Source organism: Erinaceus europaeus, chromosome X (genome assembly GCF_950295315.1).
Source record: "Erinaceus europaeus chromosome X, mEriEur2.1, whole genome shotgun sequence".
In the NCBI taxonomy this organism is placed as follows: domain Eukaryota; kingdom Metazoa; phylum Chordata; class Mammalia; order Eulipotyphla; family Erinaceidae; genus Erinaceus; species Erinaceus europaeus.
Genome location: NC_080185.1, coordinates 2,728,839 through 2,754,901, shown reverse-complemented (window position 1 = coordinate 2,754,901; position 26,063 = coordinate 2,728,839). Strand labels below are relative to the sequence as shown.

At 51.9% G+C, this 26,063-nt stretch overlaps 1 protein-coding gene and 1 long non-coding RNA gene across 5 annotated transcripts; both read left to right on the top strand.

The window, feature by feature from the left end:
* Positions 1 to 192: 192 nt before the first annotated feature.
* Positions 193 to 13,486, top strand: LOC107523650 (uncharacterized). 4 transcript variants are annotated; one of them, XR_001601872.2, is made up of 6 exons: positions 193 to 387; positions 1,482 to 1,632; positions 2,130 to 2,621; positions 11,563 to 11,611; positions 11,934 to 12,085; positions 12,177 to 13,486. It is a non-coding gene; the product is annotated as an uncharacterized LOC107523650 (long non-coding RNA). The 4 variants fall into 4 exon arrangements; XR_009547464.1 differs by having other exon boundaries at positions 360 to 387; positions 1,410 to 1,632; XR_009547462.1 differs by lacking the exon at positions 193 to 387 and having other exon boundaries at positions 908 to 1,632.
* Positions 13,487 to 16,935: 3,449 nt separating this feature from the next.
* PNMA3 (PNMA family member 3) lies at positions 16,936 to 20,996 on the top strand. The gene is made up of 2 exons (XM_007539071.3): positions 16,936 to 17,314; positions 17,819 to 20,996. The coding sequence occupies exon 2, from the start codon at positions 17,892 to 17,894 to the stop codon at positions 19,179 to 19,181; it is 1,290 nt and encodes a 429-aa protein (XP_007539133.1). The 5' UTR covers positions 16,936 to 17,314; positions 17,819 to 17,891; the 3' UTR covers positions 19,182 to 20,996.
* Positions 20,997 to 26,063: the final 5,067 nt, after the last annotated feature.

Genomic DNA, 26,063 nt, shown 5'->3' with positions numbered 1-26,063 from the left:
TGTTTGGGTTAACGTGCGCATGTGCCCGAGGGGGGGGGGGATTGAGCCCGTCCTGTGTACGCCGGCGCAAATGTGCTCTGTGCGCCTGCGCGCCACAATGAGCGCGGTCTCGGCCTCTGTGCGTCTGCGCGCCCCGCCATTTGCTCGAGCCGCGAGCTGGGGTCGCAATGCTCGTCGGGAAGGGCGACCGGCCGCACAGCAAAATGTCTGCCGGCGCCGGCGCATCCTCGGCGGGACCGTGGTGCTGCGGCGCCGGCGCCGGCCTCCAGGGGGCGCGCGAGGATCGCGAATGAGGCGCGGAGCTCCTCTGGCCCTGCGGGCGGGCTCCGGGCTCCCTCCCCGCCCCCTCTCCGCAGGTCCCGGGCCGAGCCGAGCCGGGCGGCGGTGGTAGGGGGCTGGCGGGCTGGGGGGGGCGCTCTCTCGCTTGTCGGGTTGGGGCCTGCTGGCCGGGCCGGGTCCTCGCCTCGGAGCGCGCCTGTCCCTCCCGCCCAGGCTCACGGGCGGGGGGTGGGATCGGGGCCCCCAAGCGACGGGAGGCGGGAAGCGTGTCCTGGGTTGGGGGGGGGGGGGCTCTGGGCACTGCACCCCGCCCACCGGGGTGGGGGAGGAGGGGCCCAGTCTCTGGTCACCCCGCACACCGGGCCCTGGGCCCCAGGTCTGCCTTAGCTCCTCACTACTGCAACTTGGGATGCATTGGATCGACCTTCTCGTGGTGCATCCCGTGAGTCCCCATTCAATGGGGAAACTGAGGATCCTTCCTAGCCGACTGAATCCACATGGATCCCAGTCACTTTCAAAGCCAGCAACAAGCAGCTCCTGACAGCTTTCAACCTGACCTGTTGACTGGCTATGGAAGAAGGGCAAACGCTAGAAGAAGAACTGCAACTGAGGAGCCTGATTTTTTCCCTCCTTTTCTCCACCTCCCCTCCCCTCCTCTCCCCCTTTCCTTTTCCTCTTCATGTCTCCTTTCCTTTTCTTTTCTCACTTTTTCTCTCTCTCTCTGTCTTAAATAGTTTATTTATTTATTCATGAAGAAGGTGAGAGGAGAGAAAGAAAGAACCAGACATCACTCTGGTACATGTGCTGCAGGGAATTGAACTCAGGGCCTCATACTTGAGAGTCAATGCTTTATCCGCCACACCACCTCCCAGACCACATTCATTTTCTCTTTTGTTCTTCCTTTTCCCCTTCTCCCTCCATGTTTACTCTGTCCCCCTCCTTCCCTCCATTCATTCCTTTTTACTTTTTTTTTCTCATTTTCCTTTCCTTTCCCTTCCCTTCCCTCGCTCTCTCTCTCCCCTCTGGCATATGGTCGTGTAGCAGGTTGAACCTGAGACTTCTGAGCTTTAGGAATGAAAGTCCTTTTGCATCACCACTGTGCTAGCTCCCTGATTTTTCTTTCCTAGCAGATACAGAGCTTGCCCGTGTTCAGAGGTGAGCACTGAACACTAGAAGCAAGGAAGGAATTGCTCTTCTTACAGATTTGCAGAGCCAGGCTTCTCACATCTGGGACTTGCTCTCCTCTGATAGCACTATTACTACTTCCGGTTCCTGGGTAGCTTTGCTGCTAATGTCTTCATGGGCTTTGTAGGCATGTTGCTTGACAGTCAGTCCAAAGGCTAGGAATGGAGGGTTAAGTGAGTCTGGATGATTCTCAGTGTTGTCTGCTATAGTGTCCTCTTTGTTATCTCACTCCCTGCCGTCCCTGTTGCTGTGGAAGTGCCCCAGCCACTTCCATTGACTTGGAAACCTAACATCACTGTTCACGCTCAGACAAGCCCTCTGTGCCACTTATCTGAAGCTCAACTGTTACAACAGTGATGGCATCTTGGCTACGACTGTCCTATTCTCTCCACCTGGAGATTTCATCCTGAGCCCCTGTTGCTGTGCTGACATTGATGACAATGTCCTCTCCCTTTCCACATACAGGTTCTGCCTTTTAGCTTTATTAGATTTTGATGTCTTCTAGTAGCTACCTGCTCCCAACTTAAGGGCAGATACAATGCAGGTCATTGTGAAATTTGCCTTTCAAATCCTAAAATTCTCTATTTCTCAGAGTGCAACCAGCGAGGGGAAGAAATACAGCTTCTTGTTCTTATTCTATTCTATTTTATTTAGTTATTTGACAGGGCTTCACACCGATGTGATTTGACCACTCCTGGTGGACTCTTTCCTCTGTTAGATGCAGAAGCAGAGATAGAAGGAGGACACCACAGCACAGCTCTGCCACTCATGAAGCCTCCCCTGGTGCCCTGGTGCCTCCATGGTTCTCCTGCATGGTCTGGGGCTTGGGGTGGGATGAACCTGGGCCTTTTCACACGGGAAGCATGCATTCTGTCATATGAGCTGTCTCTAGCACCATTACTCCCTTTAGGAACACTCTTTCAGCTAGCCTTTGCTCTTCTTGTGTCCCTCGAACTGGTCAAACTGACAGATAAGCCTTGGCGCTCCGTACTTTGGTGCTGGATAGAGACTTCCTTTTGCATGCCTCTGCCTACAGTGACAAGTTGTCCCCACTTCCTGACTACAGTTAAAACCCATATCATCCTTCTTGCTTTCAGCAGATGTTTTGCAACTGTTTGAGCCCTTTTCTCACCATCTCCACAGACCCCCTCAACTATGTAAGTAATGAGACTTTTATTGGCCTTCTTGGTGTGTGTGAATAGGAGTAGTAGTGGTGTGTTTTTCATGGGGCTCTCTGTGTCTGTCTTATTTTTTTATTTTTTACTTATTTATTTTATTTATTTTCCCTTTTGTTGCCCTTGTTGTCTTTTTATTGTTGTTGTAGTTATTGTTGTTGTTGTTATTGATGTCGTCGTTGTTGGATAGGACAGAGAGAAATGGAGAGAGGAGGGGAAGACAAAGAAGGGGAGAGAAAGACAGACACCTGCAGACCTGTGAAGCGACTCTCCTGCAGGTGGGGAGCCGGGGGATCGAACAGGGATCCTTACGCCGGTCCTTGCGCTTTGTGCCATATGTGCTTAACCCACTGCGCTACCGCCCAACTCCATGTGTCTCTCTTATAATTGTAACATTGGCAAAAGTCATGTGCAGCAGTATGAAACAGCACCCTCTCTCCCATGGACAAGATTGGTAAGTGATATCACAAGAAGCATGACAGAGATCAGAGCCACTTGTCTGTTGTGTGCACATTCAAGTCACTGCTCTGGGCCACATTCTCCCTCAGATAGACACACACACACACACACACACACACACACACACACACACACACACCGTGAAGTCACTGTACCATAGCTTTCACCTTTTTCCTGTGTGGCACCAGTTCTCTCACTTGGGTTGTACACACGGTGATGATGGCACCCTACCCAGTGAGATGTTTCTCTAGCCTTAGAGTTACTCTGCAAGAGCCGAAGGATATGAGGGTGACGGGCCTCATGATCTCTTCACCTACTTTGTTTTCTGCAGAAATCAGACTGATTCTGGAGACTGTGTAAGAGCTTAGGCTTCAGTAAGTCATACTCTCAGTTGCAAATCCTGTGAGCTCTTCTAACAGATGCAGAGCTTGCCCTTATTCAGCAGTGGGAACTGAACACTAGGAAAAAAAAAAAAAAAGAGGGAATTACCCTTCTCACAGGTTTGCAGAGCCAGGCTTCCGAAATAACACTGCTATTTCTGAAACTGAGTAGTGAGGCCTTCGTCGTTGACTTGGTGGATGCATTCTTTTCCTACTACAATCAGTCAGGAGAAGTGCAAGGAGTGAGTCACAATCTTGCGGACAGGTACAAAGCTTCACTGGCAGGGCTAGGTTATATTTATCAAGGAAGAGGTAGGGCTACTGCTTCATTGTGAGTAGAAAGAATCGTACTGGGGACTGAGATGATCTGGTGAGTGACTCTTGACTCCTCGCCCAGCTGGGACACTGAATAGTCAAGTGGAACAATTCTAACCAGAAGTCAGACTCCTCAGAGATTAAGAATTCACCAAGGCTTCAGAGGTGGTAGTGGAGGCTGGAGGAGTGCTAAATGGGCAGTGGAGGAGGGAGATGAGGAGGACCTCTTGCGGGTGTAATGCCATTTGCATCAATAAGGCTGTACTGCAGCTCACCACTTCTGTTTCATTTTATTTTTGAGCTAACTTTGGTTTATAAAACTGCAAATATTTTAGAAGTAGAGTTTCACATTTCTTCCACCTGTGTTACTGTACCATACATACCACCAAAGTACCAATATTCCTCTACCAAATCCACGGTACCCTATATCTTTATGATCTGCACCCTCAGAGTCCTTGGTGGCCTCAGTTCTGCAGTATTAAATCAAAGACCTGTCTTCATTTGACCTTTCTTGTCCCTTTGTCTTGCTTCCTTACATACCTCCTGAGTGAGTTTTTTTAATATTCCTTTTTTTTATACCAGTCCCACTAGCATTTCTTGTAAGGATGGTTTCGTGGTAGTAAATTCCTTTAACAGTTGTTTATCTGGATAACCCTTTAAGCCTGAGTGATAACCTAGCTGGACAGAGGTGGTTTCTTTAAAAAAAATATTTAGTTATTTATTTATTTTCCCTTTTCTTGCCCTTGTTGTTTTTTTATTATTGTTGTAGTTATTATCATTGTTGTTATTGATGTCATCATTGTTAGATAGGACAGAGAGAAATGGAGAGAGGAGTGGAAGACAGAGAGGGGAAAAGAAAGACATCTGCAGACCTGCTTCACCGCCTGTGAAGTGACTCCCCTGCAGGTGGGGAGCCGGGGCTGGAACCGGGATCCTTATGCCGGTCCTTGCACTTTGTGCCACCGGTGCTCAACCCCCTGTGCTACCACCTGACTCCCCCCCCCCCCTTTTAAATTTCTTTATTGGGAGATTAATGTTTTACATTTAACAGTGAATACAACAGTTTGTACATGCATAAAATTTCTCAGTTTTCCACATAATAATACAACCCCCACTAGGTCCTCTGTCATCCTTTTCCAGGACCCCACCCCCACTCCAGAGTCTTTTACTTTGGTTCAATACACCAACTCCAGTTCACGTTCTACTTGTGTTTTATCTTCTGATCTTGTTTTTCAGCTTCTGCCTGTGAGTGAGATCAGCCCATATTCATCCTTCTGTTTCTGACTTACTTCACTTAACATGATTTCTTAAGGCTTCATCCAAGATGAGCTGAGAACGGTGAAATCACCATTTTTTACAGCTGAGTAGTATTCCATTGTGTATATAGACCACAACTTGTTCAGCCACTCATCTGTTGTTGGACACCTGGGTTGCTTCCAGGTTTTGGCCGTTACAGATTGTGCTGCTAATAACACAGGTGTACACAGATCTTTTTGGATGGGTGTGTTGGGTTCCTTAGGATCTATCCCCAGGAGAGGAATTGCAAGTTTATAGGGTAGGCCCACTTCTAGCCTTCTGAGAGTTTTCCAGACTGTTCTCCACAGGACAGAGGTATTTTCTGAAGGCTGCAGGTGGTGGTAGTGGTGGAGTCTTTTCCATTTAGGTCTTTAAATATATAATGCCAGTACTTTCTCGCATTTAGAGTTTTTGTTGAGATGCAGATGCTGTCCCTCTGCTGTCTCTGAACTCTCTCCAAGTATTTTGTTTTAGTTCTTTTTTCTTTTGCTGCTGATGGTGGCCTCGGCCTTATCCTCGAGCTTATGGCTGCAGCCTTTGACGTTAGTTTTTCTCTTGTTGAGCCACTGCACTGTATCTTTTTTATTGTTATCAGGGTTTTGCATCTGTTTAATCGCACTGCTCCTGGCAGACTGATTTTCACCTTTTAAATTTGAAATAGAAAGAGAGAGGAGAGACACCACAGCACCATCCCGCCATTGCTGGAACTACCCTTTGTGTTGCATGTTGCTCCTATGTGGTGCTGGGCCCATGTGCATGGCTGCGCATGAACTCTACTAGGTGAACTATCTTATGACCTCTACTGTATTTTTTTAGTTTAGCACTGTTTTTTCTTATTTATTTATTTATTCATTCATTTATTTATTTATTTTAGCTCTGTGATGTCTGTTAGGATAGTTTTCACACTGTCTCCAACCTTGTTGTGTTTCTGTCTTAATTACCCCCCCCCCCAGTGAGCATTATTAGGATTGTTGCTTCGAAGTCTTCTTTAGGACGTTTGCATGGGCCCATTGAATCTGATTTTTTCCTCAGGCCGTTGTCTTGATCCGTTAGTGTGAGTGGTTTCCTCTGCCCTTTCATCATGCTTGGTGTTGCATGAAGGCCTGGGTCAGAAGTCTGTGTTTGAGTGGGCCTGGGGAGTGAGCACAGGTCTGTAGCCCCCAGAGCCTGGCAGGGCTGTAGTTCCCAGGTCGAGCCAGCCTGAGTGGGGATCAGGGGCGCCAAGTTGTGTGTGAGTGGCAGCAGGGCAGCAGCTAGGTTCAGGCCTGGAGGGGTGCTGGGCCTTCATCGCCAGCCAGCGTCAGCACACACTCTAGGACTAGCCAAGAGCAGACCCTAGCAGGCAGTGGTCTGCAAGGAGGCCGAGGAGGTGGTGGACCCCTTTGCTAGTCGACTCTACTTTGCAAGGTGGCGGGCACTTGCTGGCTGATAGGTTTGCTATCGGTCTAGTGTGGGCCCATGACAGTAGGCTGTGTCTGCACCGCTGAGGAGTTAGAACTTGCCAAGTGTCTCTCAGAGCCCAGGAAAATATGCTGCTAACTAGAGATGGAGCACATCTTCCTTCCTTCCTCCCTCTCTTCCTTCCAGAATCGGCCCCAGGTCTGTTGCTGTGGACATTAACTTCCAACGTGGTGTCCATTGGCCTGCTCAGTGAGGCTGCAGTGGTCCTCAGGAAGGCGGCGTGTCCTTTGTAGTCTCACATGGCAATAAGTGTAGGGTTATGATGGAAAAGGGGTGCCAAGGGCTCTGTGTGACCTGCTTCTCTGTTGCCCAGGGTAAAGATCTCTTCCCCAGTTGTGACCTGTGGTTATGAGGGGCAGCAGGTCGTGGGGAGTTCTGTCTGTGTCCTCAGCACATCCGTGCCGACTGGTTGTCCTTGCTGTGAAAGTTCCTTTGATTTCCAGGTTTGTTTCCATGCAGGTGGTTCTGTTCCCCGAAAGGGTGTAGTTTAGCTGTCATTGTGGGAAGAGGCCCCAGCTTCTCTTTCAAGTTTTTTGTTAGGACTAGAGCCCATGCCAACTATGGAGAAGGTGCATGTATGACAAGGGGGGTTGTGCGGCACAATGTGTGGCCCGTGGCAGCAGTGGCAGTGTATTGCTCAGATGCCACTTCCCCAGAGGGGTGCAGATGGCCGCTGGCATCCAGTGCAGCATCTGAGCAGGGACTGCACTGGTCTCGGGCAGCTTTAGTCAGTGACTTAGCACAGTGGTACCTGGAGTCACTCCTGCTCAGTCCAAGAATGCTCTGCAGACCCTCTTTGCACCTTGGCTCCGGGTTTGACTGTCAGAACTTTCTCAGTGCTGCATCACAGGCTGAAGCTCTTTGCCCAGGCCTCCTCCTGTCTCCATCTCCTTCCACAGGATTCCAACCTTTGCTGTGCTCTGCCTATTCCTGTGCCTCTTTATGCCTCTCAAGAAGCTGCTTACACTTCTCATTCCATCCTGACTTCATGGACATCTGAATTGTCACAACTGGTTCGAATTGTCACAACTGAAGAAGCGAACTTCTTCCTCATGAGCGAGCCGGAGTACTCTTCCCCACAGAGTCCCTTCCAGAGTCCCCTTGCTCTTGTATTGCATAGCTTCGGTGAGGCTGTACTTGCTGAGGGCCTGTGCCATCCTTCAGCACAGTGGGCACTGGGGGTCCACCTGATGGATGCTTGTGCAGCCAAACAATTTGGACTGGGTTGGAGTAGCTGTCCAGAGGCTAGTGGTGGGCTACACTTCCACACTTCCAAACAAGGACAGGAGGACAAGAGGACTCTTGGAAGGGGTCAGGGAGGGGACTCAAGTGTCTAGGTGATGTCACACACTGATCTGGTGGGGAGTCTCTAGATCAGAAGTTTTGAACGATGCCTGTGATTTGAGGTCTTATCCAGGACTGTATTTAATCAATAACCAGCAGACATGGGAAATATCTCCTGGGGTATGCAATGCAGGCAGACTTTAATTGACTAAGTCTCCTTCGTCGGGTTACTTTAAAGGCACTTAGTATATCAAAGCGAGTGTTGAGTGGCTTTTGCACTAACAGACCCCAGTCTTCAGTGAAGAAACGGAAACCTCAGAGGGCACTGCACAGGTACCACCTTGGGCAGACACACACACCAGGCACTGTGCTCCCCCTGAGGTTGGAGACAGTGTCCTCATATTTGGGATGCCTCCTGTGGAAAGTCTAGAAAGGGTGAGCGCTGCCAGTGACCCCTCAGTATGCTGGAGGGGAACCCAGGCTCAATAGGATGGGCGGGGGCAAGTGGGGTTCCCTTGGCAAAGGGACATGAGTGCTGAGAACTGAGGGACAGAGAGGCATTGCCCATCCAAGGGTGAGGGAGGTTGTGCTCAGACAAGAGGGCCAGGACATGCCTCAGGGTCCCCGGTCACCTTTCAGAATGCCATTTCTTCTAACAGTGAGTCATATATCCGGCTCTCTATCCAGACTCCCTGCCATGATAATTTTTTCAACCAGTTTGGCACCTTCAGACCCTGTCCTCTCCATTACTCCCTCTTCCTTTTCACTTCCTCGTCTTTTCATCTAGGTGAATTTACACTGGCATCATTAGCACATGCCTATCAAAGTGTACAACTTGAGCAATGCAGATAGCCTTCCACACGCGTGTGAAGCCAGACTCACAACTGTGTTAATGAACATTGTCCCCACAGTCCCCTGAAGTCTCCCTCCTTGGGGCCTCCGTCTGTGACCAACTCTTCGATCACTTGTAATGGCTGTTTGAATAGATCTGAGGAAGTGTCTCCTACGTAGACCATGCCGCCTGCAGATGAAGACAGCTTTACTTCTTTCCTGTTACATATAACTTTTCTTATACGCTCTCCCTACACGTCTCCTGCCACCAGGGTTATCGCTGGACCTCAGTGCCTTCGTAATGACTCCACTGTTCCTGACAGCCCCCCCCATTTCCACCTTCCTTTAAAAGACAGAGACAGAAAAATAGTGGAGAGAGGAGAGGAGGAGAGAGAAAGAGAAACACTGATAGCATGGTTCCATGTTCCACTGCTCTTGAAGCTTCCTCATACAGGTGGGGACTGGGGGCTTGAACCTGGCTCCTCATGCATGGTAGTGCGGATGCTCTACCGGTGTGCCACTACCCAGCCCCTATCTTTCTTTTTGTGCTACAAGACAGTCAAAGACTCTTCTCAGTCTTAATCACCTCTTGTCTCAGTAACTTGCTTCCTTACTGCACACCACCTCAGAGTGCAGTTTGAGTCCCAAGAGGCAGGCCAGCGACATCCAGCCTCTCCCTCCTATTTACTTGCAGCTTTGCCTCTCAAAAAGAATTCCAAGACGCCTGAAAGCTCTGCTGGCTTTCAGTCTGCAGCTGAACCTGCTTCAGCTGCCTGGGGTTCAAAGCCTCTTGCCCTGCATGCAAACTAGGCACCAGCCCACTGACTTGTGGCGAAACAGCTGCCACAAGTCAGTTAACCTGTTTGTCTTCTCTCGTCATGGTGCTCCCTTAGGTCCCAGTCACTTCAGTAGCTCCTTAGTGGTTTGCATCTGACCTCTTGGTCACATTTTAGTGAACTCTTCTGGCTCTATGTGAGAGGATTTGCTTGCAAAAACCCACCCTGAAATACCCTTGAAAAGCAGAAGTCCAGTTAACAGAAAGTGTAGACCAGCACAAGAGCTCACTTGGGCAGTGTGTTGCTTTGCCATTAGTAAGATCCGAGTCTGAACCCAAACACCACTGTGCTGAAGGGAATTTCATTGCTGTGGTCTCTTTCTGCCTCTCTGCGTCTATCTAAAAACAAGCTGGATTCCACATCCTAGTACCTATTAGAATCAGAGTTTCACTTCGTCAGTGAGCTCACCACCTTGGCTTATGTGCTCACAGCCATTTTTTTAAGCCTGTAGCACCCAGCATTCCCAGGTCCCCAGTCTCCCATCCAAGTACTAACCAGGCCCTGCCCTGCTTAGCTTCTGAGGTAAGACGAGATTGGGGTCAGATGTGTTCAGGGTGGTATGGCCATAGACCCTCACATCTACTTTGATCCCTCTGATGCAGGGAGAGCCACATAGCAGCCAGAATTAGTTCTAAAAACAAATTAGGGATGGGGGGATAGCATAACGATTATGCAAAGAAACTTTAATGCGTGAAGCTCTGAGGTCCCAGGTTCAATCCCCCGCACCACCATAAGCCAGAGCTGAGTAGTGCTCTGGTAGAAATAAAAAAGGCTTAAAACACATTAGCCATATTTTCTCTACTCAGAACCCTTCAGTTGCTTTCCACTGCTCTGTTGGCTTAAACCAAAAGCTTTTATCAGTGAAAATGGATGGCATTTGCTGAGCTGAGTATTAAGCTATATCCTTTGATTGTCATGTGATGCAACTGGCCATTCCCATGATTCCCCTTGTTCATGGTGATACATTAGCACAATCTGTAAAGTTCAGCTTGATTGATCAAAAACACAAATGTGGGTTAGTCAGAATTCCAAAGCAGGCCTTTTCAGCTGCATAGCATCTTTCAAACAGTCTCAAATGGAGAAATGCCTTCATTTGCCTGTTATTATCTCTTGTGCTCCTGGTATTACTCTGCAGAAAAGTAGAACCACTGAAGGATTTGTCTGTTTCCCTTACTCCCTGCCTGTTTCTCATCTATATCTAATCAAGTTTGGTTACATCCCTGTCATCTGCACCCATGCTTAGAGATTGACTCACCTGTCTGTGGGGCTGAGTTAGAGATATCACTGGATAGGGAAAGCTTCTTGCCACATGCCCCCTAATAACACATGGAAGATGCTTTGGCACTAGAGGAAGCTCTGTCTATCAATCACTATCTCTATCTATCTGAATGAAAAGACAACTGAAGCAGTGAAATTGCATAGGCACCAGACTCTCGCTATGGAAAACAAAGACCTGAGTGCAACCTGGCTGTGACGTCTGCCACCCCATTGATGCCAGGGTTGATGGGGATGATGTGGTGGGCTGGGCACATGTCCCTTCCTCTCTCACTGTTTCATGCATATCCCTCCAAAAGTTATGTGCTTGGCCCAAGAGGATGGCCTTTTCTGAACAGAGACAGACTGGTTGACAATACAAGTGTAGCTGCACTCCCCTGCTAGAGCCTCAAACTCTCAGCACTAGATCTCTGCCATCTGCATCCATGTAGGTTTTGAGGAGTTGGCTTGCTTGTTTGTGGTGTAGGCGCTGTGGTATCTGAGTTCTGCAGGACAGGCAGGTGTGTTGAAAATCTAGGGAAGAGTTGGTGCTGTAACTCAAATCTGGAGGGAGTCTGGAAGCAGAATCCTCATTTTTGAGAAAATGTAGTCTTTTAAGACTTCCAACTATTTGGGAGTGGCCAGCTCATATTGTGGAAGGTAATCTGTTCCACTCAAAGTTCACTCATTTAAGTGTCAGTTGCATCTCATGCCTTCACCAAACAGACAGCAGTTTGACCACACAACTGGAAAGCATAGGCTGGTCAGGCCAACATTTGGTTCCCCCCCCATTCTTCCTGACTATAGTTTCTTTGTAGAGCAACGCAAGCAAGTGGTGATGAACAGAAAGAACTGGGTAAGTCAAAATCTCATCTCTGCTCCCTTTGTCCACAGAAGGGAGACCGTCACCCACACAGTGTTCCTCCTAGAAATCTTCTTTGCTTCACGGTCATACAGATCAACATGGACATGGACATTGGTAATTTGGGTTTATTCACTCCAGGAGGATCATTTTTGTTTGATGACTTGTTTTTCCTCTTGAATAATAAGCCGTGTGTGTGTTCCTTTTATTTGATATGATAGAAAAAATTGAGAATCCAGGAGGGAGATATAGAGAGGTTGAGAGAAACCTGTAGACCTGCTTCACCACTCATGATGCCCCCCCCCTTTGAATGTAGGATTATCTTTCTTAAAACTATGTACAAACAAGACATTCACATTCGCTCCATGCTTAGAGACATAAATGATACAACTGAAAAAAAGTGGAAGTCCTTCTTCAACTCCTTTTTGAACCTGGTTGTCCTTGTTGAAGGTGGACACCATTACACTGGTGTGTATTTGGCAAGTTTTAGGCAGAGTGGTATGCTGTGGAGGTGAGCATGGCAGACTGACTCTGTTCTCTTCATGTGGTCTCTTTCTAGCTCTCCATCCTCACTCTTGCAGAGGGTGTGTGAAGAAAGGCCTGTCAGGACATGGAGATCATGCCACGTGACACGGTTATTGTTAATGCAAAAAGAGCTTCTCTGTCCTACAGTTGTGCCTCCATGAAGTATGTGTGAAGCCTAGGTCTGTCCCTAGAAGCACTGTCAGTGGACATCGTGAATCACCCTTCCCCTCAACCTGGAGCCGGAACTATTGACTCCAGAGTAGGGTGGGGTATATAAATGCCTAGAATAATCTTTCAACCAAAGAGCCAGTACTGTATCCATTGCATGCATTTTCTCAGACAGTTATTCCCAGGAACTTTCCAGGATATCCAGGGAAAAGAGGTAGTGTAGTGACACAGATCATGCCTGTAGCAGACTGAACAGCACCCCCTCCCCATAACACATGGATACTCATTAGACTGTGTAAATAGCACCTTACTTGGGAAGGGGGACTTTGCAGTTATGATTAAGTTAAAGATTTTTTTTTTAGATTTTATTTGCAAAATAGTATTTGATTAAAAGACTGCAAGAGGTCAGAGTGCTTGCCCCAGCAGTAACCCAGTGGAGACAGACACACACAGCAAATTGTCAGGAATCCTCTGACTGAATATTCCCCTTTTTAAAAGTAAATGTTTTGTTTATTTAATTTTTTAAAGATTTTTAATATTTATTAATTTATTTCCTTTTTGTTGTCCTTGTTTTTTATTACTGTTGTAGTTATTATTGTTGATGTTGTTGTTGTTGGATATGACAGAGATAAATGGAGAGAGGAGGGGAAGACGGGGAGAGAAAGACACCTGCAGACCTGCTTCACCGCCTGTGAAGTGACTCCCCTGCAGGTGGGGAGCGGGGGCTCGAACTGGGATCCTTATGCCAGTCCTTGCGCTTTGCACCACGTGCGCTTAACCCGCTGCACTACTGCCCGACTCCAATTTATTTAATTTTTAGTGATACAGATACAGAGAAAAAGTCATCGAGAAAGACTAGAGCCCTGCTGAGCTCTGGCTTATGGTGGTGCTGGGGATTGATTCTGGGACCTAAGAGCTTTAGGCAGGAAAAGTATTTGGCAGAACCATGATGCTATTTCCCGAGCCCTGGATAATCCCCTTGATACGAGTGACTTTATGTTGAACAATACCAGCCACCTGATATTGGCGGGGGTAGACAGCACAGTGGCTTTGCAGAGACTCTCATGCCTGAGGCGCCACAGGCCTAGGTTCATTCAATCCCGAGCACCACCAGAGGTGAGCAGTACTCTGGGAGAAAAACAAACAAAAAAGTAAAATAAAGTGACTTTACTCAAACCATTACACATTTCTACAGCAGCAGACACTTGGAAGGATTAATAAAATGTCCTATCTACTCTCTCAGTCTCCTTATTGTCACAGGCATGCCCATAAGATAGCGGGAGCAGGGCAGGCTCTGGCGGTGAGATCTGCAGTAGCCAGTGCTGGATCCCTGGACTGTGTGGGCATCGAAGGGTGGCTGTGCAGACAGAACAAGCTTGGCACTCAGGGATGGGGAGGACCCTGAGAGGTTTTTGGGGAGCAGAGCCTTCTGCAGCTGCTCCTCTCCCAGCCTGCACTGCCTGAAGTGCCTACAGGGCACTTAGCCACAGAAGGTACTTCTCTTGGTTGGCCCATGCTCTTGTGTGGTGCATGCCCCACCAGCTGTTCCACTGTGAGCCAGTTGTTGCTGTCCAGCGTCCCATCCAGAGTTAGAGCGGGCCTGCCTGGTAGCTCCACAGTGGATTCAAGCAGGACAGGATGCTCTTTTGTACCCACTGGTGAGCGCAGCAGAAGGAAGATAAAGTAGAACAGTGTGGCTGGGGAGCTTTGCTGGAGGGTGCCCTCATTCCAGGGGCTTGAAGATCACTCACTACTCCTGCCCTCATGACTCCCAGCAGCCCGGGAGAGCCCTCAATGCCATTCACTCCCAGCTCTCTTGTGTCATCTACAATGCTGTCACCCTGTCAACTGTGAGGGTTTTTTTTTTCCTGTTTGTTTTGTTTTGTTTCAGGAAACATAATTCAACAATTCTCTAAGAGTTCTCAGTGCTGCTTTCGCAAATTAGCTTTTAGTATTCTCTTTCCTGTCAACTCAGTCTGTCCCTGCTCTGTTACAATGGCAAGAAAGACACTGCTGCTCCTGCACCTTGGCCCTGCCATCAGCCCGGGGGTAGGATGGGGGAGGGTCCTGCTTTGACACTAGTACCCCACACTGGGAGAGAGCACAGGACTGCCAGCTCCTGGCAGGGCATGGTGGGAGTGTCAGCTCTGCGGGCTGGGCCAGGCCCGGTCAGGAGGTGTCTGAACTGCCACCCTGCAGGCTTCAGGGACACACGCACACACAGAAAGTGAGGCCTCCTGGAGGCCGGCTGCACCTGGCACTCCAGATGGGTCCCAGGAAATGCTGGTTTGGGTACAGGCTACAGATGCCCGTGGAACTATTGGAGACCCCGTTCAGGACCCAGGAAAGTGGCCCATGCCTGTAATCATCCCTCAGCCCTCTAGCTGCAGCCTCCCCGTTGGGGCTGCAGTTTTAGATGGCAGAGGCTTATTACCTGGAGAGGATACTTGAGAATCCCTTTATGGGACTTGCTTACAATGCTATCTTAATTGCCTTTCAGTCATAATACTGCTTGGTGTGTAAACTGAAGTGGAGTTTATGTTTGTGACCCACTTCTTTATGGCAGACAGGGGGCTTTTTAGCACTGTGCCATGACATTCAAGAGGTTGCATGTGTGCTGAGGGGGGTTGTTTCCACCTCCAGCCTTCTCTCTCCCACCCCACTAAGAATCACTGGAGATTTTAGGGGTAAAAGACAGGGGGTTGGAACAGAAATGCTAAGCCCCCAGGTGGAGTCTTCTGATAGACCCACACTGGTCTGTGCACTCAGCACATTTGATGCCTTATGCCTCAGAGGCAACAAACCAGAAACCTGCGGGTCCTCAGGAAATCTGGCAGCTCCGCAGTTCCCAGGGTTCCTCCATCAGAAAGCCAGAAGTGTCAGCATTCTGACAATATAAAGGGGCATGGCTAGGGCTGGAGTCAGCCCTGAACCCTTTGCTGATATCCAGGACAGTCACAGAGCTCTCTTATGCACCTACCTGGGGTATCCAGGTGACTCCCCAGAGACCTCCCCAGCGCCCCTCTGTCCTGGTTTTACTGAGAAGGTCCATGAGACCGCTCGAGGCTGTGCCATTTATTTAGAGTGCGACCATGGGCCAGCCATGCCTCTCTTCTAGGCCTTGCTCCTGCTCTGTAGGGTGAGCAGGTGGTTGGGCCCTAAGTGGCAAACTGGGCCTGGGATGTGGGCCTCCCAATGACCATGCTGTGTCACTGTCTTTTTCGGGTCACAGAAAGATGGTTTGGGGGGCCAGGTGGTGGCACACCTGGTTAAGCGCACATTACAGTGCACAAGGGCTGGGGTTCAAGGCCCTGGCCCCCACTTGCAGGGGGAAATCCATAAGCTCCTCCCTGGTGGAGAGAGCCCTCCCCAAGCTGCTGCATCAGCACGAAGGGAAAGGTGGGCCTGAGGGGTTCCACCCCAAGTGAAGAAGTAGATCTACAAGTGTTTATCTCTCTCCCTTTCTATCTCCCACTTCCTTCTCAATTTCTTTCTATCCAGTAAAAAAATAAATAAACATGGTTTGGAATTTGGCAACTGAGTGTTTTATGAGAGATGGATCCTAAATCAACTCACTGATGCTTATAGGATAACACACACATGCAGACTTCCCAGGCATTCCTGATGAGGCCACACCCAATCTGGCATGAAGAGTGAATTACCACTTTAGGAGGAAGGCCACTTGTCATCAGTCTCCACGACAGAGCAGAAGAAAACCCTCCATTCTCAAGTGGATGGAGCCCATTTCTTCGTGCACCAGGGGACTCTCACAGGACCGATAATGGATAGAAGGACGGAGGGGAAATAGATTCCAGCGTGGGCCAGAGGGGAGAAGCGGTCCAAATTCTGGTCAAAGGGCCTTTGGGACCAGTCTTGGGTCCAGTTAGGCGGGAGTGGCAAGTTGTGGGTCTCCCTAGTCAAATGAGGATGGTGCTCAGTACACCTTCAGATTGGCGAGGAGTCAGCGGGCCCTGCTGTGGAGGTGCCTGTGGAGGGACTCCAGTGTCCCAGGAGAAGCAATCCCTTGGGTCACTGCCATTTCGTTCTCAGCCTGCAGGCACCCCCAGAATATGGCTTCCTGACAACACCTGGTACTAGGTAGCTTTGTAGACCTGGAGGGTGGTTGACCCCGCCCCTCTGCAGCTGCAAGCTTCTCCCTGTGGAGTTGCAGACAGCAGGAACATCTACCCAGCTGGCTCTTCCCCAAGCTGCCACTCCAGCACGAAGGGAAAGGCAGGCCTGAGAGGTCCTGTCCCAAGTGGAGAACAGCATGTTGAGGCACTTGGCCTGAGCACCCCAGGTGGGAAATTGGAGCGAATCCAAAGACTGGGTTATCAGCTTGAGGCAACAAATTCCTCCATCCCCACCCCTCAAAGAGGTGGGCGGGCATGGCACCCACTGCACAGGGTGGTACCGGGACCAGGGACTCCCCAGTGGCACTGAGATAGTCCTGAGTAGGGATGGGGTGGGATGAGGTGAAGAAGCCCAGGGGATGCCCATTAGCCCCGCTCTATGTCCCTGTGGGGGGCGCAGCAATGGGCCAGGTAGCCCCTTGGGGTCTGCAGCTCCTTCCCTCCGAGACTGGCAGTAGCTGCTGGCACATCAGGTGGGGGAGGTGCAGCCCTGGGGCGATGTCACGACTGGGAGGGGCAGAGCTCCCCCACCTGTGCCCGAGGCCCCTCGGGTGTGGGGGAAGCGCTGGTGACGTCAGCAGAGGTCCTGGGGCTCCAGAGCGTTGGCAACAGGCTGGTCGCGTGACCCAGGCCCGCCAATGGCCCGGCGGTCTCCAGGGCGACGCGGAGGGTCCGCGCCTCGCAGCTGCGCCCCCGCCCGGGGTCCGCACTGCAGAGAGCTCGAGGAGCAGGCGCCGCGGCCCACGTGCTGCGCCCTGTGGGCGACGGGGAGCGGGCAGGAGGGACAGCTGCCCGCTCCCGCCGTCCCCTAACCATCTGAGCCCCTCAGGGGCTACTGCCCAGAGCTGCACCTGGACGTCTCGCGCAGAAGGTACCCTCCCCGGACGGTGCGCTCTGCCCCGCAGACCCTGCTGCCCCGCGCGGCCAGGACAAGCGTGACCGCGACAGCCTGCACAGACAGGGCACGGAAGGGAGAGCGGGAGGGGGAGTGGAGAGCAGGAGCTGGGCTGGGGGCGGGGGGCGCAGGCGAGAGGGTTGAGAGCCTGCGTGCTGGGTTGGGGGCGCTGGGCGCAGGGGCCTGGGCGGAGGAATATGGGGGCTGGGGCGCGGGGGCGGAGAGCGCGGGGGGCCTGGGCTGAGTGAGGCGTGTGGGGCTGGATAGCGTGGGGGCTGGGGTGGGGGGCGCGGGGACCTGGGCTGGAGGGCGTGTGGGGCTGGGGGTGCGGGGTGCGGAACGCGGGAGCTGGGGTGGGGGCAGGGGGTGCGGGCTTGGGCGGGGGCGGTGGCAGGAGGGCAGAGGAGAATGGGGGAGGAGCAGGAGGAGGGGCGGCTGGGCGGGAGGGGCGGGCTCTGACGCCCCGTCCCTTCCCCCCAGGCAGTGCGGGGCTGGGAGTCACCCAGACCCGCGCCGGCCACACCCCTTTCGATGGGCCTCTAGCGTTGGCGACATGCCGGTGACCCTGCTGCAGGACTGGAGCAGGGGCGAGCACCTGGACAGCCAGAGGTGCCTGCTAGTCCTGGGCGTTCCTGAGGACTGCGATGAGGAGGAACTGGATGACACCCTGCAGGTGGCTCTCGGGCCCCTGGGCAGGTACCGAGTGGTTGGCAGGATGTTCAGGAGGGAGGAGAACGCCCAGGCCTTCCTCCTGGAATTGGCGCAGGATCTGGACCTCGCCCTGGTGCCCCGGGAGATATTCGGGAAGGGGGGACCCTGGGAAGTGGTCATCAGCCCTCGCAACTCCGATGGCGAGTTTCTCAACCGCCTGAACCGCTTCCTGGAGGAGGAGAGGCGCACGGTGTCAGACATGAACAGAGTGCTGGGCACGGACACCCACTGCCTGGTGCCCAGGGTGACCATCTCCCCCGACTTCTGGGCCTGGGCGCAGACCCTGGGTGCGGCGGTGCAGCCGCTGCTGGAGCAGGTGCTGTACCGTGAGCTCAGGGTCTTCTCCGGAAACACCATGTCCATCCCGGGCATGCTGGCCTTCGAGGCCTGGCTGGAGCACACCACCGAGGTGCTCCGAATGTGGCAGGTGCCCGACTGGGAGAAGCGGCGGCGGCTGATGGAGTGCCTGCGAGGCCCGGCGCTGCAGGTGGTGAGCGGGCTGCGGGCGCACAACTCTGCCATCACGGTGGATGAGTGCCTGGCTGCCCTTCAGCAGGTGTTTGGGCGGGTGGAGAGCCGTAAGATTGCACACGTCAAGTTCTGCCAAGCCTACCAGGAGGCTGGCGAGAGGGTCTCCAGCTTCGTGGTCCGCCTGGAGCCCTTGCTCCAGAGAGCCGTGGAGAAGAACGCTGTGTCACGCCGCAACGTGAACCAGGCCCGGCTGAAGCAGGTGCTGAATGCTGCCGTGCTGCCCGACAAGCTGCGGGAGCGCCTCAAGCTCCTGAGGCAGAGGCGGCGGCCACCAGGCTTTCTGGCTCTGGTGAAGCTCCTTCGAGAGGAGGAGGAGTGGGAGGACACTTTCGGGCCCCAGGGGGAGGGCCTAACTGGTCTGACGGTGGGCCTGAGGCCTCCAGGCATGGCCAACAGTCTGTGGGGCCTGTGTGGCTCTGGTGGCATCCATTCTCGGCGCCGCAGGGGCAGGGCAGGCTCCCGGGGTGCAGGAAAACGGAAGCGCCACACGTTTTGCTACAACTGTGGAGAGGAAGGTCACATGAGGGCTGAATGCAAAAACCCCCCAAATGAGCCCCTGGTGCAGCAGAAGCGAGAGGATGCCATGGTGTTGGGAAACTAGAGCTGGGCTTGGGGCGAGAGCCACCCCAAGTCCAGGGCCAAGAAGGCTCCAGAGAGCAGGCCAGCAGTTTCTGCAGTGGGCAGGGGCCAGGCAGCACAGAGGGTGCAGAGGAGCAGGGAAGGTCACAGGGAGCGGGGCACAGCAGCAGGACACAGGGCCAGACCAGCTGGGCGGAGGCCGAGCCCTCGAGTTCCTTGCCCGTAGGAATGGAGTTCGGTAGGGAAGCCTTCCCAGGTGCAGGGAGGGTCCAGTTCAGGGCCTCCCGGAGGTATCTGAGACGCCATCAGCGGGGGCTCACTACACCCAGAGCTTGGGGCCCCTGGGCCTCCAGCAGGGTCCCCGGCATGGCACAGGTTGACGAGGGTGCAGCTGGGGTCAGTGGTCAGCGCTATGTCCCTGCGTTCTGGCCACCCCCAGACTTTCAGCCCGAGAGTAGTGAGCTAATGATGCTGCTCAGCACCCAGGCCTCGAGGGACCCTGAGATACTTTCCCCAGAGGACCTCCTACCTGAAGGCAGCAGCATGGAGTTTGTGCCCCAGAGAGGTGTAGTTGGGTCCAGTCCATCTTCAGAATCTTCTACATGGCTCTAGGGGAATCCCTAGGAAGACAGGGTGGGGGGGCGCAGGAGACCCAGAGTCCCTGGGACCAGCCCAGCCCATCCCCAGCTAGCCAGAAGGCTCGGGGAGAGGAAGGGACCCCAGGCCAGAGCCTGTGCAGAGCTTGCACAGAGCCTGGAAAGTGGGGCCTCTACTGGCTTTGGAGTGAGTGTTGTTCTAGGCAGTTTTCTGATCCAAAGCAGCAGGAGGAAGAGGAGGAAGAGGTGAAGAAGATAGTGGGGGAGGAAGAGAGGAGGGGTGGGGGGGTGCTGTCTGCTCTTCTTGTTCCCTCAGAGTTGCCCATGACCTGAAGCGCATCCAGGAGGCCAGAACTGGCCCCATGGACCACTGCTCTGCCTGCTCGTCCTTATCTCTGGACAACAGTACCAGCCGCCGGGACTCCCGGCCTGGAACCCCCAATCATCACCCCCTGGGCAGGCGCTTCCTGTCCCAGCAAGCCCAACTGTGTCCCTGCAGGCTGTGAAGTGACCCCCCTGTGATGTGACCACCCCACCCCATCCCCATCTGCCATGATCCCTGTATAGAGTTGTGACAAGTGTTGGCACCCAGGGTGGGTGTCTGACCTACTGGGTGCCCCCCTTTGTGCCCTGGCATGAGCTGTGAACCCCGGGGGCAACCAGGGTGCCCCTCATGCTGCTTGCTGCTCTGAGCCACCTCTGCTCACCTGTGTAGCTCGAGGCCACCTGCTGCTTGTTGTGCTGTATGTCCCTTTCTATCAGTTCCCCCTCCCCAGCCCAGACACTGGAAGTACAGAGGACAGGTGGGATGCTGAGGGTGGCTGGCTCTGGGCGGCCGGCTCTGAAGGAAGATCTGCACCGGGAAGGAGGGAGGGCACTGGGAGGGGGACCCTGGGGATGGCGCTCTGCTGTGCTGACTTGTTGTTACTTGTGACTCAGTTTCCTTGCCGTGGACGAGTGTTCTCTGCAGTCCCCCAGCAACTTGTGACTGTCCTGTGCAGGCCATAGGGCAGGGCCACGTCCCCAGATGTGAACACACAGGGCAGTGTCCTTCCCGGGCCCTCGGGAGGGGGGAGTCATGGGCACCAGGCGGGGGCAGAGCAGCGAGGCAGCCTGCTAGGCTAGAAGGGCTCTGACCCCCCCCCCCAGCACCAGTGGCCCCTAGAAGTCCCTGTGCTGTTCTTCCCTTGGCTTCAGTGGTTGCAGTAACCGTTTCTCCTCAATAAATGTCACTGACTGTTTCAGCTGTCTCATCTCTGCTGTGCTCATTGAGGGACCTACAGGGGTTTTCTGGCTGGGGGAGGGGGATGGCCTGGTCAACACTGGGATATTTGTGGGGCGCAATCCACCAAGGGTGTGAAGTGTCGGAATTGCCAAAGGCTGTGGCCATGGAGACAACAGTGAGGTGCTGAGCTAAGCAGAGCCATGGTGGGAGTGGGCGGTGGCCACCCAGGACCCGTATCACTCAGCTCGCTCCCAGAGAATGAAGGAGCTCAAGGGTACTAGCACCCCTCACTGAGATGTTGGGGTTAAAGGCAGCTAGACACTTCACGTCAAAATTAGGCCTGCTCTGTCAGAGTACAAGGGTGTGCACAAGTGTGCTCGAGAATGACTGCTTGGGAAGACATGGTAACGTGTGCTGATGAGTGTGGTGCCGGGGGTGGTGGTGACCGTCTTCACAGGTGATCAGATGCTTGGCAGAGGATGCTTGTGTGTGAGTCCACTTGAGAGACTTCTGCTGTGTGAGTGTCTGAACTTGAGTGTGCAAACTAGAGTGTGCATGGATGTGGGAGCGCCTGTGTGGATGCACACATGTATTGATGTGAGTTTCTAAGAGGGCCTTTGTATCTGCACATATGCATCGTGAGAACTCAAAGACTGTACAGTGTGTGTGTTCCTGGGATAAGTGTGTATCCCTGTGCCCACAGTGGAGTGCACCTGGTGTACGTGTGTGTGGCCAGGTGCTAATGGCCGAGCGTGTGCTTGTGTGCAGGAGAGGGTGCTGACAGACTCTGTTAGCTTCACAGAGTCCGTTTGAGGTTCCCACTGCTTATGCCTCTGAGGAGTCAAACAGGAGAACTGGGAAGAAAGTGGGGGCGGGATGGGGGGGCTGGCCACATCGCCCGCACATAGAGCAGAAATGGGACTGGTTGGGAACAGGCCACAGGGCTCCATGAGGGCACCTGAAGCCACCCAGCCATCTGCTTCAGGCCCCAGCATGCTCCCATCGGAAGATCCCTGCTGCTGAGAGTGCTTCCTACCCGTGCTGTGTGAACCAGAGCCCCGTGAGCACTGCACCTGAGCTTTTCTGTGTGTGTCTGCCTCCCTTCTCCTGGCAAAAGCCCTAGATGTCACACGGCCGGCTCTCAGCACAGGCGGCTGTTTCTTGTGGGACGCTCCACAGTTTCCCCAAGCTGTCCCTGTGGCCTACCTGGCCACCAGCAGCGTCCATTTCTTGGCTTTGAACTTGTTGCCTCTGAGGACAGTGGGCCACTGAGAAAAGCCACAAAGAGATTTCTGTGCATTTTCTGTGGCGGTTGGTGCCAGGGAACACCTTCGTTTCTGCTAAGAAACTATACATCTTCCTTAATGAGATATGTGTCCAAGTCTCCTTGCCTCCTCTTATGACAGAGACAGGGGGAAATTGGGTGAGAGAGGTTGAAAGAGAGGGAGAGAAGGGGCCTGGCGGTGGCGCATCTGGTTGAGTGCACATGTTACAATGTGCAAGGACCCAGGTTTGAGGCCCTGGTCCCCACCTGCAGGGGGAAGGCTGTGCAAGCAGTGAAGCAGGGCTGCAGGTATTTATCTGTCTCTCTCCCTCTCTATCTAGCCCTTCCCTCTTGATTTCTGACTGTCTCTATCCAATAAATAAATATATATTTTTTTAAGAAAAAAGATTTATAAAAGAGGGAGAGAGAAAGAGAGACACTTGCAGCCTCATAAAGGCCCCCCCCTCACCCCGCAGGTGGGAGCCAGGGACTTGTACCCAGTTCCTTACGCATGGTAGCTTGTGTGCTTTACTGGTTACACCACCACACAGATGCACATGCCCTCCGCCCCGTCTCAGGTTCTCTCTCTCTCTCTCTCTCCCTCCATCTTCATCATCATCATCAGCAGCAGCATCATTGCATCATTTCCAGGACTTTATCCATGTCGCCAGCTTCCACAGAAATACAGAGACAGAGAGGGAAAGGCCACACAGTACCAAAGTTCGGGCTGGGCTCAAACCTGGGTCCTGCCCTTGACACAGCAGGCACACCATCCAGGCGAGCAACTTCAACAGTCCAGTTCAGCCCAATTTCCTGCCCTATCTTTTCTTTTTGTGCTACTTGGACTTTATACATGCAAGATACTGCTGCTCCTGGACCAACATTCTGCTTTTTCCCAGTAGAGATATGGGAGGGGGCAGGGGAGAGAGAGAGAGAGAGAGAGAGAGAGAGAGAGAGAGAGAGAGGGAGAGAGGAGAGATACCAGAGATACCATAGCAGTACACCATCACCTTGGAGCTTGACCTGGTGGCCTTCATGGTGCTCCAATGTGGTGCTGAGGCTCGAACTCAGGGCCTTGTGTATGCTCAGACATTTCTTCCCAGGTGATCTACCTCCCAGCCTTATCTAGCTGGGTTTCACCTGGGGTCTTTTTTTTTTTTTTTCATGACTGAATTGTGTGTTTAAATAATTTGGAGTTGTTTGTCTGATAGATCTGTTGGGATATTTACTTGTGTCTTGCCAATACATATTTTATTTATTTATTTATTTATTTATATGTTTACTTATTGCTTCCAAGGTTATCCCTGGGGCTCAGTGCCTGTACAATACATCCACCACACCCCGTGGCCACTTTCCTCTTTCTCCCTTCCTTCCTTCCTTCCTTCCTTCCTTCCTTCCTTCCTTCCTTCCTTTCCTCTTTATTTGATAAAATAGAGAAATTGTGAGTGGAGGGGGGAGCTAGAGAAGGAGAGAGAGAAAGATACATATGTGTATGTGCAGGCTGGCTTCACTGCTCTGGACACCTTGCCCCTACAGGTAGGGGAGCTGGGACTCCAACCCAGGTGCTTGTGCTTAGTAACATGTGTGCTTGCTTAACCAGGTGTGGTAGTGCCGAGCCCCTTGCTGACCGATGCCTATTCTCAACATTGTCTATTCACAAGCAAAAGGGGTGAAGTGTGAGGGCTTGCTTTCTCTCAAGTCCCATTTTAGGAGGCCGTGCCTGAAAGCCCTTCTCCTGCCGTGCAACTGCAGAAGCCATTTCCTCTGTTGACTTCTGCCACGTTGGCAGCGTTTGTCCTCGCATTCGGGTCTTACAGGGTACTTGAATGAATTCCATATTTTCAGAGAGGTGTGAGGTCAAGATGAAAAGACGTGTTTTGACAGATTTGGGTGGTGTGTGAATGTGTGGGGTGGGGTGGGGGTATTTATCAGAAATCAGTTGTCTCTGTCACCTAGACTCCAGCGTGCTGTGCGATATTCTTGCCTATTTATCTGTGTACTGTTTTCTCTACAATGTATAGTTCTCCATTGTGGGACTATGTGAAAGCTTGGTAGAGGTTAGGGGAGCTCTCCCATCCTTGGATGGAGGTCTGGAAAGACACCCCACTTGTTAGCCTCTCTCCTTATAGAGATGAGCCAAGAGGAAAAGTCTCCCAGGCTCAGTTTCTCCTTGTTAGTCTCTCAAGCTCACAGAATGCCTACTGCTTCTCATACTTAGTGCATTCTCCTTCTAGCAGACTAAATGGCTGCTTGCTTCAAAGTTCACACATTCACTATAACTTTACCTTTTGATCATATAGGAGAACACACTATATCATACACCCCTGCCATTACCCCGGAAGTGAAACCCCATGTTCTATTTCCTTGTGTTCTTTGAAATCTGTGATTTACATCAAGTTTTGTTTTTCTCCTTCTCTACCTCACCTTACTGGTTTAACCCCTATGCTTTTCTCAAATACTTTTGGATAATTAACTTGCCTGCATCATGGAAACTAATTGTCTTGACCTTTACGTATCTCATCAATTCTTGTCATACCAGCCCCTACCATGGGTGCAAGCTGACCTTTAAGAAACTTATAATTTCTGACATATGTGAAAAATGTTCTTTGTTTAACTCAGTGTAAAAGCCTGTACCCATTAACAAATAAACGGATGTTCCTACCAGAATATCTCCCAATGTCTCTTTCTATATCACACAGTCACTAGAACTGGTGAGGGAGGGTCGGAGGCTTATGCCCCCAGTTGGAGCCACTCCACATGAGCACCAGCACTTCATTGTGTTTATTTCTGAGCTGAGAGTTTTGTCATGGGTTTCTCTGTTATACTCAAGTTCCATCTTCAGTCCTGGGGCCTGTTTTCTTTTCAACAGCTTGCTCTCAGTCTTTAAATCTGGTGTGTGAGTCCAGGCCTGCTGCTTGTTCAGAAGCCACAAGTGGATCCTACCCGGTGCAGTGGGCTGTTTCCCTCCAACTCAGGGCTCGAAATGTGGAGACACTGACTGTGTTGCCATGAGGCTGGCTGGCTGGCTGGCTGCTGTGCTGCCTGCATTCTTGTCATGTGCTTTGTGCAAGAGTTCAGCTTGAGGCCAGACCTGAAGGAACTTCACCGAGTTAAAATCCTCTATGAACACCCCTAGGATCACACCATGATTTCACGTGTCCTTCTCACTAGGACTTTCTCACCTGGACATCATCATCCTATCAGGCTTCACCCTCTTTTACCTCCTCCCAGACAGACCACATGCTCTGTGAAATCTGTCTTTACTGTTCCTGGATGGATTGTGCTTTTTGAGGTCTCCAATGCTTTGGACTTGCTTTTTTAACACATTCAAGTCCAAAGGCTTGTGAGATAGCTCACCTTGTTGGGCACCTGCTTCAACATGTGGGAGGCCAAGGTCTGAGCTTCAGCTCACCAAATGGAGGTACTATAATTCCTGTGAAAGCTTAGTCCTGGTGGTGTCTCTCCACCCCTATATCTGTATCTGTTTTTATTTATTTATTTATTTATTTATTTTTAAAGTTTTTTAAAAAATTTATTTTATTTATTTTTTCCCTTTTGTTGCCCTTGTTGTTTTATTGTTGTAGTTATTGTTGTTGTTGTCGTTGTTGGATAGGACAGAGAGAAATGGAGAGAGGAGGGGAAGACAGAGAGGAGGAGAGAAAGATAGACACCTGCAGACCTGCTTCACCGCCTGTGAAGCGACTCCCCTGCAGGTAGGGAGATGGGGTTCGAACCGGGATCCTTATGCTGGTCTTTGTGCTTTGCGCCACCTGTGCTTAGCCCGCTGCACTACAGCCCGACTCCCCTGTATCTGTTTTT

Bases quoted from the DNA above. Each gene is read 5' to 3' on its own strand.
- PNMA3 (XM_007539071.3), top strand. From the start codon at position 17,892: ATGCCGGTGACCCTGCTGCAGGACTGGAGCAGGGGCGAGCACCTGGAC.